Source organism: Denticeps clupeoides, chromosome 8, assembly GCF_900700375.1.
Source record: "Denticeps clupeoides chromosome 8, fDenClu1.1, whole genome shotgun sequence".
NCBI lineage: Eukaryota > Metazoa > Chordata > Actinopteri > Clupeiformes > Denticipitidae > Denticeps > Denticeps clupeoides.
Window position 1 is genome coordinate 21,563,869 of NC_041714.1, and position 21,453 is coordinate 21,585,321.

At 45.0% G+C, this 21,453-nt stretch overlaps 1 protein-coding gene across 1 annotated transcript; it reads right to left on the reverse strand.

Annotated features, from left to right (window-relative positions):
* Positions 1-1,090: 1,090 nt before the first annotated feature.
* Positions 1,091-21,064, reverse strand: LOC114795162 (leucine-rich repeat-containing protein 1). Its single transcript, XM_028988060.1, has 15 exons — positions 20,893-21,064; positions 20,513-20,775; positions 16,327-16,444; positions 15,986-16,064; positions 15,240-15,329; positions 12,625-12,681; positions 11,447-11,510; positions 10,823-10,897; positions 10,144-10,288; positions 8,419-8,537; positions 7,714-7,797; positions 4,755-4,870; positions 3,371-3,543; positions 1,832-1,971; positions 1,091-1,513 (listed from the first exon to the last, which is right to left on the reverse strand). Exons 2-15 carry the CDS (start codon positions 20,669-20,671, stop codon positions 1,355-1,357), a joined length of 1,578 nt encoding a protein of 525 aa, XP_028843893.1. The 5' UTR covers positions 20,672-20,775; positions 20,893-21,064; the 3' UTR covers positions 1,091-1,354.
* Positions 21,065-21,453: the final 389 nt, after the last annotated feature.

Consider the following 21,453-nt stretch of genomic DNA (forward strand, 5'->3'; position numbering starts at 1 on the left):
AGAGTGAGTTTTACGGCTCGGTCCTCAAGGCAGCTTAAGTTTTAAGGAAAAAAAAAGAAACCTTTTTTTAATAAATGGATTTTATTGTATCAGTGGTTAAGAGTCTGTTTATAAGCACAGAACCTGTGCCTGTTTGAGATTGGCTTTGTGCAGCTTTATCACTGAGAAAAGGAAGAAATTAAAAAAAATCAACATAAAACGTCCATTCATCCACACAATTCATCATCAGTGAAATCAGCACTGTAGTGTACCATATAGAGCAGTTCTGTTCAAATGGAAGAAACTCCTGCAAAAAGTGCATTTCATTTTCTGACAATCACCTTTTAAAAAAAAAAAAAAATCAAACCTATACAATAGTGTGATCTAAGTATAAAACATCATATTTAAAAGTAGATTTTTACTGTACCGGTACTACATCAAATCAAATGTAAAAAAAAACAAAAAAAAAAACAAAAAAACAAATGCAGCTATTGCAATAATTGAGATCATAAAAATAATGATAATGATAGAGCAAAGCAGTGAGGCTCACTGAAAGCCTGTGACAGCCTGGCCACCAACACTCAGCCATGCGTCTGCAGAGTGGTTAAGATAGATGATACGCACTTTATTAGCCCTTGATTACAGCAAAATGGCTACGTGATTTAATTATGTAGTGTTCTACATCAGATTCACTCAACACTTTCATCATTTCAATAAGACATAAAAAAGAAAAAACCACCGCGCCAGCATAGAAAGTATGTTTAAAAAAAAAAAAAAAAAAAAGACCAACCTGCTATACATTTATTTTCCTTTCTTTTTTTTTTTTTTATTTACACCATCTGAGCTGCCAAAAGTTAAAAAAAAAATGTGTCAATATTCACAAAGAACTATACAAGTATATTTAAAATCAGTAGGTCCAAAAATGCCTGGGCTCAATGTATCCTCTACAAACGTTTAAAAAAAAAATACCCCAGTGTTTTAATAAAATAGAACATGTATATGAAGATTTTGACAGTTATGTTATACTGTAAGACTTACAATAGTGCAACTATCTATTTCTCAATCTCAAAATATATAAATTTATATATAAAAAGCACTGGATTCCAATAGATGTGTGTGTGTGTGTGTGTGTGTGTGTGTGTGTGTGTGTGTGTGTGTGTGTGTGTGTGTGTGTGTGTGTGTTAAAACAAGCACACCTGTGCACATTATTGCTGTGGACATAATAGGACAAGGCACACGGACCCTGGCCACTGGGCAGGAGATGAAGGAGCTGTGGGGAAGGGCTCTGGCAATCCGGGGACAGGGGGTCAGGCTTTGGAAGGGTTGGACACAAGAGGTTTTGAAGATAAAATAGAACTCTAGAGGTAAGAGAGAGTCACACGGATGTGGTCACCCGGTCGACAGCATTATTGACCTCGTTTTTGTTGGAATCCAAGCCTTTGGCAGCATTCAGGTCATTCCGGACGTTCTCTGCGACCTTCTTCATGTTCCGCAGCTCGCCGGGGTAGGGTGTGGCTCGGCGTAGGAGTGTTCCCTGCAAAACAGACAAAAGGCCTCTAATCAGTACTGCCACATATTGTGATTATAATATTTATAATAGTTATTTACATTATATGATTATGAATCATTCATTTGAGGCATCTGAACTACTCGCAACATGCTGATTTTCTAGTTCATTCTGCCCTCTGTTAAATGCTGTAAGCAACAGCTTCTTGAGAGCAAGAACCACTAGAGGGCGATATAAATCTACCAAGTAACCCTGATCACCAAACAACGGTCTACACTCCACCTAGACAATAAGCCTCCAGACGACCCTGGCTGTCGTTTCATAGTCTTTCCACTGCTCACTGACCTTATCATCATCCTCGTCATCATCCTCCTCCATGAAGCGGATGGCACTGATTCGGTTGATGGCTCGCTCGTCCCAGGTGCTGTTCTCCATGTCGTTCACCAGACTCTCCAGGGCACCACAGCGGGCCAGGTTATCAGAGCCTGAAACAGAAGTGTTCGGAGCCTAGAAATCACCTTCCACCATACAAGATTCAGAAAGGGGCCAAATTGTGCTTTAAAACACGCAATTCAATTAAAAATGCCAATAAAGCCACAGGTGTTGGGCCTGACTGACTCTCACGGCCCGATGCTGGTAAATGAAGGCTTGAAAAACGTCAGATCGCAGTTTCAAATCCCAGCTTAGTCACAGGCTTACTGCAAGACAATCTGCCTCCACCCCCCACCCAAGCCAAGCCTCACTGTCTTGACCTGCATGAGTCTTTCGGCTTCGTTTGAGGGGAGTGGCTGGTAGTTCAACCAAACTAGCGAATCCACAAAACATGGTTTCAAAGAATGTCTGGCGGCGGCGTAATGTAAAATCACTATAATAATCCTGACTCGATAAGGCTTCGGTTCTGGCAACACGCTGCAGAATGCGTCTGCTCCCTCAGCGCAGGCTCATAATGGTTGTCGGCCAACCAGCATTAAGCCTCCTTAGGCCGCCAATCCACGGGGTCCATGTCAACACCGTCCGTAATCGGAGGGCCGGGCGCGTTGGGCCGCTCGGCAGATCCTGTGCCGAGGAGGTCAGTAGGCCCTGGCTGACCCAGCGTCAAATAAACAGCAATTACTGCTTCAGCATTGAACGGTCCAAAAAAAAAAAAAAAAAAAAACATCGATTCTCAGATGCTAATCGATACTAAAATTTTAATATCAGTTAGAACTGGCATCGATACTTAAATTCCAGTTTCGTATCTGGCAGTTCACAGAACTTGCTGATCAGCGAGCAGCCCCTGAAACACACTTTAAACAAGGCAACGGGCGACAATAATTCTGTAGCTTACTAGAAAATGTAAAAATGAAGAGCACTGCCTGAAGATTATCAGATGAACAGGGGAAAAAAAGCCCATTTGCAAGAAGAAAAAAATGATTAAAATGTCCCTGTGTTTGTTTTATCCTCCCCCTGTAGTATTGAAAATAGTATAGAGTATCATCATAGTATCGGTATCAAAAATGAATAAATACTGTCCAAACGTAGATAAAAATGTTCCCTTTGTTCATAAAGAAGAAGCCAATCTATAGACGAAACATCAAACGTCTCTACATTGTCCACTTGTTACATGTTAAACAAATGTTATGGAATAATAACGTAAGGCATATAAAATAAATTAAAATTTGTAAAAATTTAAATAAATAAACTAAAAATCAAATAAATCCACTAACCACATGATATGATGGAATAATAATGTAAGGCATAGAAAATAATTTTTATATATATATATATATATATATATATAATTTTTTTTTTTTTTTTTTTTTCATTAATAAATAAAATAAAATAAAATATACTCCTGAACAAGTAAAGCAATTACCCCACAGCATGGGTGTCATGACCTTTTACCTTTGTGGTCTGATTCAGAGGGCTGCTGGGGCAGAAGCACACAGGTCAGGACCTTCTGGCCCGACTCGGGGTCCACGTCGGTCTGGAAGGTGAGCAGCGGCTGAGACTGGTTCTCCGACAGCCAGAGAGCTTTGAGCCGTAGCGTGGTCAGGGACAAGGGCAGGTAGGCCAGTCTGTGCACAAACACACAGCCACTTAGATGCAGTTACGAAGCCGGTCAAATCTAGAGTACGGTGCATCTGGAAAGTATTCACAGTGCATCACCTTTTCCACATTTTGTTATGTTGCAGCCTTATTCCAAAATTCTACACACAACACCCCATAATGACAACGTGAAAAAAAGTTTAATTTCATAAATTATTAGATTAAAACATCCTGAATCCTGTTTCTCATCATCATCCTTGAGATGTTTCTGCAGCTTTATTGGAGTCAAGCTGTGGATAAACCAGTAGATTGGACCTGATTTAGAACAGTACACGCCTGTCTGTAAACGGCCCCATAGTTTACAGTTTATGTCAGAGCACAAAGCAAGCATGAAGTCAAAGGAATTGTCTCAAGGCACAAATCTGGGTGGGTGGTTGTGGCCTAGTTGGGTGACACACTCGCCTATGAACCAGAAGACCCAGGTTCAAATCCCACTTACTACCATTGTGTCCCTGCACAAGACACTTAACCCTTAAGTGTCTTAACACTTAAGTGTCTGCAGGGGGGACTGTCCCTGTAACTACTGACTGTACAGTAGAGTGGCCAGAAGGAAGCCACTCCTTAGTAAAAGGCACATGGCAGCCAGTCTGGTGTTCGCCAGACTGTGAATGCCAGGCGTCACATTTGGAGGAAACCAGGTACCAGGCAGGCCAGGCATGGTGGTGGCAGCATCACGGTGGTGGTGGTGGTGGTGGTTGTGGTTGTGGTGGCAGGATAGAGGGAATGATGACTGCAGCAATGTACAGAGACATCCTGCTCCAGAGTGTCTCTTGAACTCGGTTCATCTTGCAGCAGGACAACGACCCCAAACACACAGCCAAGATATGAAAGGAGTGGCTTCAGGAGAACTCTGCGAATGTCCTTGAGTGGCCCAGCCGGAGCCCAGACTTGAATCCCATTCAATGTCTCTGGAGATCTTAAAAATGGCTTCACCGACGCTCCCCCTCCAACCTGATGGATGTCAAAGGTGCATCGACAAAGTATTGAGCAAAGGCTGTGAATATTTTTAATAAGTTTGCCAAAACCTCAAGTTAACTTTTTTCACGTTGTCATTATGGGGTGTTGTCTGTAGAAGAAAATGCATTTAATTCATTTTGGAATAAGGCTGTAACATAAAATGTGGGAATGGCCAAATTCCTCTTTTCGGAGCTACGGGGGTCACAGACTTCACATTAAATACCTGTTGCCAGACACGTCCAGCACATGCAGTTCTGTGGCCTGTGACAGCTCGGGGGGAATGTGCCTCAGCTGGTTCTCTCGTACACAGAAGACATTCAAGCTTTTACAGCCACCAATCTAGGAAAAAAAAAAGACCATACACATTTAAAGTAGTTAAAGTAGCATCATTATTTTGCTCCGTTTTTGTTCATAGCAGATGTTGGCCTGACGGCAGCGGAAAATTTAAATTAGAAGCAATTAGCAGTGAGAGAGCTAATGGCTAGCCAAAGACCAGACAGTAAATCCGGCAGTTGTTAGAAACGTCATGGGTGTTTACTGTCCATATAGACCTGAACCCTGTGATGCAGCCTACAAGCAGGGTTCCTGTTACAGTACTTCCATAAATGCACCGAATTCCCAGTCAATCACCAGCTCCATCAAGGAGGCCATTCTTTAGGTACGATCTGTCTGCGTTTCAAATAAATAACAGAGCCAATTTCCTGCGGATGGCCGTAAAACGTTGGACGTTGACGAGATGTTAGAACGCCATGAATCAGAAATGCCATTTAAAGTCTCTGATATAATCACATTACCACATAATATTTGCACACAACGATCTTGTGATGAGGTGCTTAGCAATGAGGCATTGTGAGACTGAATCTGGGCTCCGGCTTTGCATGCTCTCCCTGCATCGATGTGGGTGTCCTCCGGGTTCTCCGGTTTTCTTCCTCTGTACAAAGACCTGCACGCTAGGCGAACTGGCACCTCGTGTGTTTGTGTGTGTGTGTGTGCACCCCCACCCTGCAATTTTTCACAATTTAGCGTTGTTGTTGTTTTTTTTCCAGTTTCCGAGGCTCCACTAGAGGATGGTATAGATTCTGGGCTCACACTTACATACAGAGGCATTCAAAGCCCCTTTCAGGGTACAATTTCACCACTCTTCATCACAGAAGAGCTTCAGAACAAACTGTTTGTTTACTCATCTCAGTCACTAGCACTACACAAGACTTGAGAAGCTGTGATTGTGAGTGGAAGGTTGCGTATCCGTGTGTGCGCTTGTGTGGGCTCGAATCCAGTAGCAACAAACAGGGAAGCATGCCAGGCCGTTGAGGTCATGCAATCAGCATACAATGCGTCTGCTATGATGTGAAAAGTCCGGATCTGCTGCTCCAGGTCCTTGTGGTGATAGACCTGTGTCCAGGCACGCGGTGGTGAGTGTGGTTTCACTCAGCAGAACCGCCTGATTACAGCACATTAGAAATAAAGAGCAAACACATGACCAGCGCTCTTACTCCAGAACACATAGAACACTCAAAAACGGGTGGTAGTAAGCAAGACACTTAACCCTCCAGTGTCTCCAGGGGGACCGTCCCTGTAACTACTAATTGTAAGTCGCTCTGGATAAGAGCGTCTGATAAATGGTGCAAATGTAAATAATTACTTGGATCAGGAATGTCAGATTCGCTAGTTTGCCATCAGAATCCCTTCATAAAAACACTGATAATCTATCTGCATGTTTGTTCTGGTAGCAGACACGGACCATTATAACGGAGATTGTGTTTATGATGTCCGCTGACGGCAGAGTAAACAAGTGCTATTAGCAGGACAAAAACCAGAAGGTAGACAAAGGAGGAGGAATGACACACGATCCTCCACGCAGTGTTGCCAGATTGGGTACATCTGCATTTGATCGTTTTGGAGGAATATTGAGGAATCCAATTCTCATTCATGCATGTTAAACAGTTGTGGCAGTTAAAGACTTAGATAGTTTCAGCAGTTTTGTGTGATTCTTGTACATTTCTGGACAGTTTGGGGTTGAAATAATCAGGTATCTGGCAACACTTTGTATGCAACAGTCATGGGGTCTTTAGTTGATAAATCTATAGTCACAGTTTGTGTTCTGGGTGACATAACTAGCAAGCAGTTTTTATGAAGACATACTTTTTACGCAAAATCAAGCCCATGTCTGGTTTAGCACATTACAATTCTATAGGTTTAAAAACTAAAAATCTAAATAAATTCCTTGAAGGCCAGCAAGTATGCTACTTTGCAGTACGCACATTGCAAGAACTGGTTTGTGAAGATCATTAATTAATTTAGTTATCCTTTAACCTCCAGGAAGCAAAGCTCACAAGGTCGTGAGGGCCTGGTTTCCAAAAAAAAAAAAAAAAAAAAACGACAAATCCCAGAGAGCCTGGCCTACAGCAGCGCTGAAAGAATTTATACTGAACCACAATCACCAAACACAAGGGAATGGAATCGCCTTAACCCCCCGAGCAAAGTGCAAGCAAAAAAAACAAGGTGCACTTTGCTGCAGCAACACAGACAGACATCTGAATTTCAACAACGTGCAACACATGAGAGGGGAACTAGAACTTCCTACAGAGGCTGAGGTTATGGGGCATGTGCTGTTGGGCCAAACAAACCTGCCAAACTAGTCAAGCAACGCTTTGTGTTGAAAAGCACAAAACTATAACTCAGCAGAGCACTTTTTTTCTTGAAGGAAACACCCACCCTCTTTAGTGGAGCAGTAAGAATTAAGAAAAATAATTTGAGTAAAATATAAACATCTAAAAAAAAAAAAGCTAGGGCCATTCAGGTCATTAAACAAATAAGTTTTTTTTCACATTACAGAGAAAGACAATGCTTGAATGTATGTTTTAGTTGTCGGATGTACACGCGGCACCAGCGTGGCTGCTGCTCTAAATGATCCAGAAACTCATATCTCAGTCATCACATTCCCCACGATAATGACGCAACAACAAATTGCAAAAACACCGGATACAAGTACCATGGGGAACTGGAGATTACCCCTGGGTTTGGTAAGCTCCAACCCCCCCGACACACCAAGGATGAAATTTGGAACGCCAAATTCATAATATTGGATTTAATCACTCTATAAATTGTTAAAACTAAATATTTCATGAAGTAATGTATCAGAACACATAAAAGTGGTAAAAAAAAAAAAAAAAAAAACATACCTCTTTGGGTAAGGACTTTAGGATGTTCCTATCACAGTTGAAGTTTGAGAGGTTCTTGAGTTTTCCAATACTTCTCGGCAAACTCTGAAAAATACACCAAAAACACACAGTCAATTGGCTGATTAGACAAGTTATGGGAAGCTCTTACTAGGTGGATTTGAGGACACCACCTGCTAATTCTGCTTTCCCTGAATTAAAGCCCACAGTAAGCCTGCGATGGTCTCAGTGGACAAACTAACCGGATGCTAATGATGGTCTTAATGGCAACGGGGCAAGGGGGAGAGGATCAATAGAGATGAAAGGACGAGCTTGCAGGTTAATTAAGACTCCAGCAGGAGCAGCTTCAAGACTACCGTCCTAATGAACAGATGATATATTACATACGTCATGGTGCAGTAATACATTGGCTACACGTGATAGCTTGGATTCTCCGGCCTATTAAACTGTGGCGCCGCGATATTATCACCGGGACTATATGATATTACGGTATTATCAGGACATCAAACTATAGAGCAGGAGCTACATACAAATGATTGTGAGGTTTAGATGACAAAAAAAAAATCTTGCCTCTTGTTAAAGTCATTATTTGACGGTCAGTGTCGAAGCTACCCATCCTGCTTCACACATACTCGGTGTGGTTAGACGTAGCTGTGTGAACTTAACAATACTTGGGGGAAGCTACCAAACCACGCCCCGCCTACCCACCGTCAGCTGGTTCTCTGTCAGCACCAGCTCAGTGAGGCTCTCACAGCTGCCAATGCCTTCTGGTAGCTGAACAAGCCGGTTCTGGTCCGCCTTTAGTATCGAAAGCTTCCTTAGTTTACCTGTTTAATAATAATAATAAAAAATATAATAATATTTTTTTATTTGTCATGAAATACATGCATCACAGCATAATTCACCACCTTTATTGTATTCTATTAACATCTATTTTCTATGCTAATATAAATCAGTGCAACAGTATTATCATAACTGTTCTTTTTTATTATGTTTTGATGATAATAGAGTACTGAAACAGGCATCATGCAAACAATTCATTATTTTGTCATTCACTTCCTCGAAACTATGTGCTATGCCAGGCCGTGCCTGCGTGATCATTTTCTAGGCAATTATGCCTCAGTAGTAACCATATGTATGGTATAGGTTTTATATATCAACCTTCAGCACATCAGGTTGAGGCCATATGGCCAGCAAGATTAAGCAGCCGATTATACTCATTTTGCTCGTGTATATTCTGTCATATGCACCAGGGGTGATTTCAGAGCAGGGGCAAGGCAGGAATGACAGAACTGCGGGGGAGAGACTTTGGGATATCTGAGCTGCAACAGCTGCTGTAGCAACTGTACTACTAGTAAAAGTAGAAAAAGGTGGGGGTAGAAAAAAAAACTAGACATCCTGGATCTGAATTAATGAAATGTTCTTATTAAATACAACAAAAGTACACAAACATTATCGATGGATATCACATTTATCAACCCATGGAGTTACACTCATACCACCCTCATGGAGTCTGTTTCTAACCATTTGAGCACACACATGCACATTTGTGGCCTGCTGGAGGTCATTTTGCATGGGTCTGGCAGTGCTCCTCCTGTTCCTCCCTGCACAAAGTCCTGCTGCTGGGTTGCTGCCCTCTTAGTGCCTCCTCCACGTCTCCTGATGTACTGGTCTGTCTCATAGCAGTGCCTCCACGCTCTGGACACTACGCTGACACAGCTTTCATTGAACGTGCCATCCTGGATGAGCTGCACTACCTGAGCCACTCGTGTGGGTTCTAGACTCCGTCTTGTGCTACCACTAGTGTTAAAGCACCGCCAGCATTCAAAAGTGACCAAAACATCAGCCAGAAAGCCTAGGAACTGAGAAGTGGTCTGTGGTCACCACCTGCAGAACCACGCCCTTATTGGGGACGTCTTGCTAATTGCCTATAATTTCTAGCTGTTGTCTGTTCCATTTGCACAACAGCATGTCAAATTGATTGTCAACCAGTGTTGCATTCTAAGTGGACCGTTTCATTTCACAAAAAAGTGTCATGGTGTTGTTAAGTGTTTTTTTTAGTAGTATATATTATATAATAGCATAACCTGGCTGGAATTAGGCCTTTAAATGTTTAAGTGTTTTATAAAATGAACTGTGCCCATTACTCTCCGGGCAAGAGGGAACTCGTGGCCATTTTATTGACGGGGACACAGTGCGCGTATTCACATTTCAAGCATGTGGGTCAGTAGTCTGACACGGTCATCACTCTCCGCACATAATCTCTCTGGGCTGGGCATCAAATGTGTTACATCCATTCATCTCTTTCCAATTCAGTTCACGTTCTGGCCATTAAACGTGGACAGTCCGGAGGCATAAGCGCGCGCGAGCACACACACACAATCCCAGCACAAAACACACACATACACGACCACTGCGCACGCAGACACAAACCTATTCCGTCTGGAAGGTAGTCGATGAGATTCTGGGACACCAGCAGGTCGGCGAGTGACACGAGGCCACCGATCTCCTCCGGGAGGTGCTCTAACTTGTTCTCCGAGACGTCCAGACACAGCAGGTTTTTCATGCTGCCCAGCTCCTGTTGGAAATGACAGGAGCATTTTTACTCATTAGATGACGCTGTCATCCAGGCTGACTTGCGCTTATGTCAGTAGATTTTGGTAGAACACCAATTCTTGGATGAGAAGCCATGTGGGTCTACAGTGTCACCTAATTTCACTGCAATCGCTGCTTAATTAGGACCAGGTCATCATTAACAGCCTAATTATGAACGTGGGAGGTTTTTGGCAACAAAACACAGTTGGAATTTAAGTTCCAAATATGAACACAATGATATTAGAGGGTTTCGCACCTATGCACTGCTTCAAAAGGTCAGCTGATTGCCAAGACTTCTAGACAACGGTGAGAAAACACACATATAATAAAATATGTATATGTATGGCATTGTGAAACGCCATACACAATCTTCATTAACATCCAATGTTGCTCCGTATTCAGAAATACTCTGACCTACCAAACACGCCGCAAGTCGTAGCTGCTTTGCTGCCAAAATACCCAGTAAATATAACAGGAAACTTACACACGCACCAACAACTATACATTAAATCCTTACCGCAGGAATTTCACTCAGCTGGTTTCCATCCAACCACAGGTCCTTCAAGCTGACAAGACACCCAATTGTTTCAGGCTGCACAGGAGCAAAGTTGACACGGGTTAAGGGGGAACAAGCACAGGCAGCAGGTGACGTCACCAGGGTAAACAAGCCAAGCGGACATCTGGGTAGCAATTGTGACCCAGCATGGTCCTCTGTGGTCCATTGTGGGGCCAGTTCACACTGAGCTCACGCGCTTTTCGAACATTCAGCAGCCTGTTTATCAGTGACACTCAATTTATAAAAATAAAATGTACTGTTCACAAATAAACATTAAAATGTATAGCGTTATTTCTATATCATAGTGATGTTGATTGGAGATTTTCTTGAATAAAAATTCTAGTTAAAATTGATGGGATGCGTGGTGATGCACTGATAATCGAGGCATTGATAATCGCAATAGAATCAATTTGTGAGACCAGTGAAGGTTCACGCCTCTACAAAACATGTATCTTATGTACATGTTAAAATGTGTAGATCATCCCCACAACAACTCATGAACTATTACAATTTTCAGTGAAATCTGCAGGTCAGATGTCCTGCAAATGTAATTATCTACACCAACGTGAGATTCATCCAACTTACCAGATTATAAAGTTCATTGTTCCCCAGATCCAGTTCTTCAAGTTTACTAAGATGAGACAGAGACCTGTGGAAGTAAAAAGTTTGGACTATGAACGAGTGCAAAGCCAGAGTTTTCAGACATCGCATTCCGTGTAAGGTCATGATCAGATGATGCTCAAGCTCATCCTCTTATTAAGCACACAGCACTGGACGGCTGAAATTTGGTATGGTCCGCTGTGCAGGACGACCCAGCAAACGCTCGGAGGCTCTGAGTGGCTGCTTCACCGAACTCCACCGGCTCAGTGTTGAGACTTGGAAGCGAGTTAAAACTTTTTGAGCGCGAGGACCCATTTTCCTCAAGACACTTAATATGATGTCCAATTGGGGCAGTGGTGGCCTAGCGGTTAAGGAAGCGGCCCCATAATCAGGAGGTTGCCGGTTCGAATCCCGCCAAGGTGCCTCTGAGCAAAGCACCGTCCCCACACACTGCTCCCTGGGCGCTTGTCATGGCTGCTCACCAAGGGTGATGGTTAAAAGCAGAGGACAAATTTCACTGTGTGCACCGTGTGCTGTGCTGCTGTGTATCACAAGTGACAATCACTTCCATTACATTTACATTTACAGCATTTATCAGACGCCCTTATCCAGAGCGACTTACAATCAGTATTTACAGGGACAGTCCCCCTGGAGCAACTTCGGGTTAAATGTCTTGCTCAGGGACACAATGGTAGTAAGTGGGATTTGAACCTGGGTCTTCTGGTTCATAGGTGAGTGTGTTACCCACTAGGCTACTACCACCCCTACACAATTCCCTTCACATTTCTTGAGGCTCAGAACTCAATAGTACCCGTGAACACCAAATAGAACACCAACAGGTTAATTAATGAATGCACATTCATTACAAATGTTTAACAAGCTATTAACGATTCTGCATATGCTAAATTGGTAAATGGTCAATGGGACATGCTCAGGATAAGCAGATGATAAATCGATATGTATTGAGACAATTCCTACAATTAAACATTATTAATATGAAATATATTTGTGGTAAAAGGTATTTCCTTTGCCGAAACATCCTGATCAATATGAGACGTAAAATCACAAAAACTCTTTACTGTGGGTGACGACTGTGATAGTGTCCCATAACTGAACGTGAACATAAATAATAATACATAATAATTAAAAAAAAGGATACTCACTCTGGTAAAAGCTTTAACAGATTCTCTCTGAGTTCCAGTGACACCAAGTTACACAGGCTGTGGTGAACAGAGTAAGGCAAATTATGAATGTAATGAAGTATTATTTCATTTAATATTTTTTTATTGACGGCTGAACTGTACACAGTATGCACGTACGTACGTAATTCACACCTGTACCTTCCTTGCGTTTGTGTACACAAAGATTTAAGGAAAATATGAGCAACACCTGGCACTGATGATGCAGACCGGTCAGACCGGTCTTATTAAATTCCCGCCGGGCATCTCAGACGACTATCACTGCCGGAGAAATATCCGAACAGCGGCAAATCGTGTTGGTACAAGTTGGGGAAGAGGATTACTGAACGTATCCATAAACGGCACAGGGCGAACCACGCAAGGAGCAGCGTTCCAAAGCCGGTCAAAAAGAGCGGAGCGGCGTGCTCGGTATAACAAATAATCTCCAGAGTTTATGGAAAACCGGAATCGGTTAATGATTTTGTGAGCGGAACGGCTTGAGCAAAGCTATTCACCTCAAGAGACAATGCTAGAGACGAAAAGGTCAAACTGCAGTATTTTCCATTACATTTTATAAATGTTGTGCTCATTCCCATATCGTCACTCCATTTCTCCACTATCTGTATTTTGGTACGATGCCAAACAATTGGTTAATATTTAAAAATTAGGAAAAAATGAATAATAATAATAATAATAATAATAATTTATCTACTCCACAAATAAACCAAGAGGATTATTGAAGGTCTCCTGACATTTGCTTTTATATCGGTCCCCTAATACTGTATCTGAAGCCTCTTTTTGAAATTCAGCCTTGGTGCACAAGTACAGGCACCGGAGAGCGGCCTTTAGAAGTTGAGCGGGCATTCGCGGAAATGATGTCATCAACACCAACAACCGATATAAAAGCAAATAATGTTTCAAATATATATATATATATATATATATATATAGAGAGAGAGAGAGAGAGAGAGAGAGAGAGAGAGAGAGAGAGAGAGAGTGATAGCGAGAGATCGAGAAATCGAGAGTGATAGCGAGAGATCGAGAGATCAAGAGTGATAGCGAGAGATCGAGAGATCAAGAGTGATAGCGAGAGATCGAGAGATCAAGAGTGATAGCGAGAGATCGAGAGAGAGAGTGATAGCAAGAGAGAGAAATAGAGATAGATAGATATACATTTGTGCTCATTTTTACATCCAATCACCAAACAACTGCAATGCTTCGCATGTTTGGAAGCCATGATGGTCCGTGGCGATAATGTTTTAGGGGAGGGGCCGCTCTTTACACCTATCACCACTTCAGGCTACTGCAGGACCACAGACAGGCCGGGGGAACTCGTATTAATGTTAAATCACCTCATCACAAAGTCACATTTTCATGTCAGGGGACCCAAAAACCACATCTACATTTATGACTGACACCGCAGTCGTTTAACATGTCTGGACAGGATGTTTGGTTAATGAACATCTACATCATACAGTGTAATCTGTGTGGTTCAATTGGCTCTGAAGTCCGCGAGAAAAGCAAATAAATGCGACCTACAGCACAAAGCAGCCAGCCGCAGGATTAACAGAGTCGCAATGCGATTTATATCTATAAATAATATCTCCTCGATGAAGGGCTAACCCCGCGCTGTAGAGCCGCGCAGGTCCCCACCGCCCCATCCTCAACACACACACCCACTATCTAAACCATGCCAGATTACATAGCAGGGATATGAAAAAATCGATCGTCCCTGGAGGAGGATTTATTACCGGCCACCTGTTAACGACCCCGAGGTCAAGCTGCTGACCGCGAGCGTTCTTCAAGACCAACAAATAAAAGTCACGTCGATATACGCTCCCGCACAAACATTTACATTTATGGCATTTATCAGACGCCCTTATCCAGAGTGACTTACAATCAGTAGTTACAGGGACAGTCCCCCTGGAGCAACTTAGGGTTAAGTTGTCTTGCTCAGGGACACAACAGTAGTAAGTGGGATTCGAACCTGTGACTCTGTAGTCTTCTGGTTCATAGGCAAGTGTGTTACCCATTAGGCTACTACCACCCCGTAAACATTCCATCCGTTTAAGGCAGAAAACGAACTGCCGGCTCATATTTAACGTACGAGATATTACCAAATCGCCGCAAATTGGTGACTGTGGTATTACCCGCTCGGCCCGCTCTATTTGCCCTCAATCTTTTTATTACGGCCAGAGGGGAGAAAAAGAGAAAAAAAAAATTAAACCCGAGCCTGGGACAACAACCACAGACCCATCTGTGCCAGAACAACAAAGCTGTAAATCCCTAATTTCAGCAAATATGTTGCCACGCCAACGCAACGCCGGGCCCAGCCAGCGGCACGGGAAGCGGACCAGGACGCGGAGCGCGTTTTGGAATAACGTACCTTTTTTTAAAAGGGTATTTTACGAGCTCTCGGAGACGAGCTACATGCCGACGTGCACGAGACAAGTACCGTCATGCATCGGGCGGCAGACTGAAACTGGGCGCGTTAAAAATTCGAAAAGAAGTTCTTCTTTAGTCATATTCTTAATTTCAGTTGAGTTAAAAGCAAACATTTTTCAGTACTACGGAGTAAATAATATAACAGATAAACTTACTTTCCTATGTTGTCAGGCAAGGCCTGCAAAGAAATGTCATTGAGGGAGAGGCATACTAAATTCCGGAGCTCTGGAAAACTCTCTGGCAACCTGGAAGACAAAACCGGAGGACAGTGTGAGGAAAGGCAGGTTAAAGCAGGAAAAAGGCGGTGGGCATGTTTTCACGGGGCCCTTGGCAGGTAGCAGGCTTTATTTATACCGGATAATGTCTGCCTATAATGAGTCTGAAACCGTAATAAAAAACACACACACACACACACACACACACACACACACACACACACACACATACACTGTCATCCTCCGTAAGAACTCAGCTAGTCCGCAGCTCCGGGCCTTAATGCCTCTTTAAACAGTCTTTTCTAAAACCGATCCAAGCGGGGCCCGAAATGCAGTTTCCGGACAGTTTGACCAGGGCCCGCCGAAGCCGGACCAAGACACCGGAAACCAACCACGATGCGGCCCTGGTCACCGACCTGAGGAACAACTGAGCACCGTGCAGACACCTCGAACGACAGAGTCTCCGGACTCATGAATCCTCATTCCAAATTACACCGCAGTCGTTTCCAACCTGGGCCCTTTCATTGGCTGGGAGTGACAACCGTGCCTCGGCACAGTTTATGGTGGTGATGTCACACCGGTCGGCGATGGACTGTTCCACCACGGCAGCCGAGCCTCTTTCCGAAACCCAAATGAATAAAGCGAGTGATAAAACTGCGATGATAAATCAATGCGCCGTACGTTACCTCGTCAGCGGGTTGCCGCTGAAGTCGGCCACTTGTAGGGCTTTACAGTATGAAATGCTGTCCGGGATTTCCAAGATGTCTGGTGAGAGGAGCAAAAACAAGAAGGTTTCCTTTAAAAACGACACAGAAGCGGCTCAACGTGAAGTCTACTTAAGGCAGCCAGTCAGGCCACAAGTTACGATGGGCTTTGGCCGCCCGGCTCGCCGTTTGTCCCTCTATAATATAACCAGGATAATTATTACTCGGCTGGGAGGCTGTGTCTAATCGTGGATTTCACCACAGCCGCTTTCATGGGTTGGGTGTGATGGGTAGAGCAGCGTGGGAAGGCGGCGGGCCCTCACCGTTCCGCGAGACGTCGAGTTCCACCAGCTGCATGAAGTTGGCGATCTCCGGAGGAAGCCTCTGGATCTCGTTGTCGCTCAGTCCGAGCTTTCGAAGCTTCACCAGCTGGAAGAACGGCTGGAACACACACACACACACACACACACACACACACACACACACACGTCGGTTGTTGCGGCGACGAGATATTTCGGGAAAACTTGCTGGCATGGTGCGCCACAGATGTGACTAAACAAAAACCAAAGGGATAAAATAGACACAAGGATTTCGGGACGTACAGGAAATGACTTAGTTGCTTATTATGACATTAAAACGAAGAGAATAAGGTGTAAAAATGTGTAAAAATAAATAGCATGCATCAGTACTTATTTAAAATATGCGTGAAAGCATCACTATCTGCTCACTGAATTCAAATACCACCAGACGTGCTGCATCTTTATAAAATCACACATTTTAATGTCACAAATTACCGTGCAAAAAGTAAACACCGTGGTTTGGTGTGAATCAGACTGCAGTGCAGACTGCACGGTTCAGACTTATAATCATCTAAAAAGGCTGCTAGGACGTAACCCGAAACACAATCAATCAATTCAGTCAATGTCCTTATAACAAAAGTTAAGCAATTAATGTCCAGTGGCCTGGTAAATGCCGCGCGGCTCATGCGCCCCGTGATGTAATCAACTATTCATTTCTGTCAGGATGGTGACCTACTTGTCGTCACCGCCAGCAAGCAGGGTTTGGGGGAGTTTAAATCACCCCATGGTCAGGGAGGGAAGATTTAATCGGACAAAATGATCGCAGGAAACGAGGAGCCCGGTCCGTCCGAGAAAAATCAACTGGGTGACCGGGGAGTTGCAGATATCAGTATAATATATACAGTACAGGCCAGACGTTTGGACACACCTTCTCATTCGACGTGTTTTCTTTATCTTCGTGACCATTTACGTTGGTAGATTCTCACTGACGGCATCAAAACTATGAATGAACACATGTGGAGTTCTGTACTTAACAAAAAGTGGAGACCTGACCTCCACAGTCACCGGACCTGAACCCAATCCAGATGGTTTGGGGTGAGCTGGACCCCAACAAGTGCTAAACACCTCTGGGAACTCCTTCAAGACTGTTGGAGAAGCATCTCAGGTGACGACCTCTTGAAGCTCATCAAGAGAATGCCAAGAGTGTGTAAAGCAGTAATCAGAACAAAGAAACTAGAATATAAAACATGTTTTCGGTTATCTCACCTATTTTGTTAAGTTCATTCATAGTTTTGATGCCTTCAGTGAGAATCTACCAACGTAAATGGAATGAGAAGTTGTTTCTAAAACATCGACTGAGAACGTGTTTCTAAAAATTTTTGGCCTGTACTGTACACGTGGGGCAGCGGTTAAGGAAGCGGCCCCGTAATCAGAAGGTTGCCGATCCGCCAAGGTGCCATTGAGCAAAGCACCGTCCCCACACACTGCTCCCCGGGCACCTGTCATGGCTGCCCACTGCTCACCGAGGGCGATGGCTAAATACAGAGGACACATTTCACTGTGTGCACCGTGTGCTGTGCTGCACTGTATCACAAGTGACAATCACTTCACTTTTTTTTTTTTTTTATATCAAGGTTTAGGTTGCAATTATAAAAACGAAATGTGAGTGAGGAGTTGTGAGGAGAGACAGAAACCGGCTGACGCCACCATGTCCTCGAAGGCCGGCAACAATAAGAGGCCGTGACAACACGAGCCGAGAAGAGGCGGGCCTTCTTACGGAGAAGGAAGGAGGAAAGAACCCGTTTTACCCGTCGCCGCCAGCCGCCCTGATTCCTCCGAGCCGTCGGTCAGAGCGAACGCGAGCGCCTAAGTCAATACGCAAAGCCGGATTGGGTTCGGCACACGGGGACGGGGGTCAGGCTAATTGTGCGCCGATGGCCGAAAAAAAGGGAACCGTTAAATGACAGGAGAGAGGATCTCTGCAGTCATCCTCACAAAAAAATTAAAAATCATTATCAATATTAACAACGAGGCAACTTCCAACTCGGCCACGCCGATGACCCGAGGCCTTTTCCATCCTCCTGGCGTGTGCGGCGCTGCGTCTCGGCTCCACATTTGGCCAACGGACACCCTGCCGCCTCCAGGCCGGGGTTCATGACGTGTTTGGCGAGGCCGGAGGGGACCCGCTGGCCTCTCCAAACTTCGTCAGCCTGCGACAACAATCCACAGATGGGCTCCTCCTCCCACCGTCCATTAGCAGAGGTCGCGCAAGAGGTCGCGCCTCAGAGCCAACCGTGATTATTACAGCTAATAGAATGCATAAAAAGCGCCACGCCTTATTAACAGGCGATTAATAATAGTCGCCTAGTGAATAAAGCGTCTATGAAGCAGGAGATCAGGATTTTGGGAAATGGGACTTTCAAAGCCCAAAGGGTCTCCAGGGGGACAAGGAGATCTGAAAAATGCCATGAATACATAGTCCAGGCCAAAGGTTTGGAGACACCTTCTCATTCAACGTGTTTTCTTTTTTTTCATGACCATTTACGTTGGTAGATTCTCACTGAAGGCATCAAAACTATGAATGAACACATGTGGAGTTCTGTACTTAACAAAAAAAGGTGAAATACATGAAAACATGTTTTATATTCTAGTTTCTTTGCTCTGGTTACTGCTTTGAACACTCTTGGCATTCTCTCGATGAGCTTCAAGAGGTCGTCACCTGAAATGCTTCTCCAACAGTCTTGAAGGAGTTCCCAGAGGTGTTTAGCACTTGTTGGGGTCCAGCTCACCCCAAACCATCTGGACTGGGTTCAGGTCCGGTGACTGTGGAGGTCAGGTCTCCACTTTTTGTTAAGTACATAACTCCACATGTGTTCATTCATAGTTTTGATGCCTTCAGTGAGAATCTACCAACGTAAATGGTCATGAAAATGAAGCAAACACGTTGAAAGAGAAGGTGTCCAGACTTCTGGCCTGTACTGTAGATATTTAGATATTTAGTAATGTTCTACTGAGGCGTTACTTGGCACCAACCTGCCCCCGGCGTGTTGCACACTACTACGCGACCCGCAGCCCCGCCGCACAGTCAGGTTTCAGTGAAGGTGCGATACGGAAACCGGCCCAGGGCGTGACCTCCGACGCCCCGTTGCGTAACACCGGCGCGGCGACTTGGCGAAAGCAGAGCCGCAGAAGCTGAAACGGTGAACGCTTCCTCTCCCCAGGGCCCGAACGCCGCCCGGGCCGGGGAAAGCGCAGCCCCACGTCCGCATTAACCGGCCGGAGTGACGCGTTTCCACAGAGCCGATCCGGGATAATTCCTCCAGCGGAATTCCAGCCGGGTCGTCGTTCGCAGACACGAGTGGCTGCAATAAACCGGCGTGAAGGAGGGTCGGCAGAACATCCACGTCCCTCTTCTCTTCCACGACTAGTGGCTGCTCGGCGCAGGCCGTCCCACCGTACCGGCTCGTAAAGGAGGTCGGGTCAATGAACAACAGGGCGCAATAAAGCGCACGGAAGACAGAAGAGGAACGTGCGGAAGTGCCACGGCCTGGAATTTCTGCACACGGGAGAAGCTTGAGAAGGTTGTAGGGGTGGTAGTAGCCTAGCGGGTAACACGCTCGCCTGTGAACCAGAAGACCCGGGTTCAAATCCCACTTACTACCATCGTGTCCCTGAGCAAGACACTCCAGGGGGGGACGGTCCCTGTAACTACTGACTAAGTCGCTCGGGATAAGTGCGTCTGGTAAATGCTGTAAATGTAAGAGACAAGAGGTGGGGTGGGTGGTAGTAGCCTAGTGGGGTAACACACTCGCCTGTGAACCAGAAGACCCAGGTTCTAACCCCACCTACTACCATCGTGTCCCTGAGCAAGACACTTAACCCGGAGTGTCTCCAGGGGGGCACTTTCCCTGTCGCTCTGGATAAGTGCGTCTGGTAAATGCTGTAAATGTAAATGGAATAGTACTGTATTAAACTCATGCAGGTGCAGCAACACCATGAGAAGATGGGTCCAGGGAGGGGGCTTCTGCTCCTTTAAACTCGAGGCCACAGCTGATGGTAAATACGGGTGGAGCGAGAAACGAGCAGAGAAAAAAAAATAATAATAAAAAAAAAAAAAAAAAAAACACCTGTGGACGACATTTTATTCCATTTTTTTGTTCAGAGTTCCGGGGCTGCAACAGGTTCCCTCGGGGGGAGCCGAGGCGCTCACCTTGGGCAGGTCTCGGAGCTGGTTGGCGTCCAGCAGAAGCTCCTCCAGGCTGCGGCTGTAGCGGTAGATCTCATCCGGGACGTAGAGCAGGGAGCAGTGGCGCTTGTCGAGCGACTCGATGTGACGGCTGCACCGCCACAGCGGGATACAGTGGAACATCACGGGCTTCGCTCGCCTGGATGACACCTCGATGTGTATAAATATATGTGTTTTTTTTTTTTTTAATTAAAAATTAAATCCGCTCACTTCCACCGGATGGAAGTCTGGGAGAGAGAGAAGAAGAGGGAGGGAGGGAGGGAGGGAAAACAGGGCAGAAAAGCGAAATAAACAACCGCGGGGCTTCGACGCGCCTCACTCCTCCCCACTTCGCACACTTTTACCGAGCGGCTCTCGGCCCCGCGTCCATGCCCTTCAATCCCCGCGGCGGAGCGTCGCCTTCAAAAACGTTCCGCGGCCGCTCGGGAAATCCCGCATCGCCGTCCCGCGTCCAAATTTCCTCTCCGTCCAGCTTTCTGACCCGGAACATTCGCTACGCCCGTTCCAGCGTGACGTCACGACGCCACGCCGCTCCGCCCTGATGTCGCCCCGCCCCTCTCTCTCGCCCTCCGCCCGTCCGCTGGGAAAGTCGGGTTACCGGGAGCACGAAAACACTTCCGAGATAAAGCGACCTTCGAGACGTGCGAGAAAAGAAAAAAAAATATTTATATATATATATATATATATATATATAAAAGCATTACAGGCGTGTCTTGTAACCCGGATGTCTGCCTGTAAAGAAGCGTACGTAATTACAGCTCCTGTTTTACGTCAATTTACGTCGCGCAGGCGTGAAAACAGGGTGAATTTAATACGCTTTTATTAAAGTTTGCAAAAGAACGCATTTGCAACCTGTGGCTCGTCACAGTCGCAACACGACGATGCTGTACCGCTCACGGCCGGTA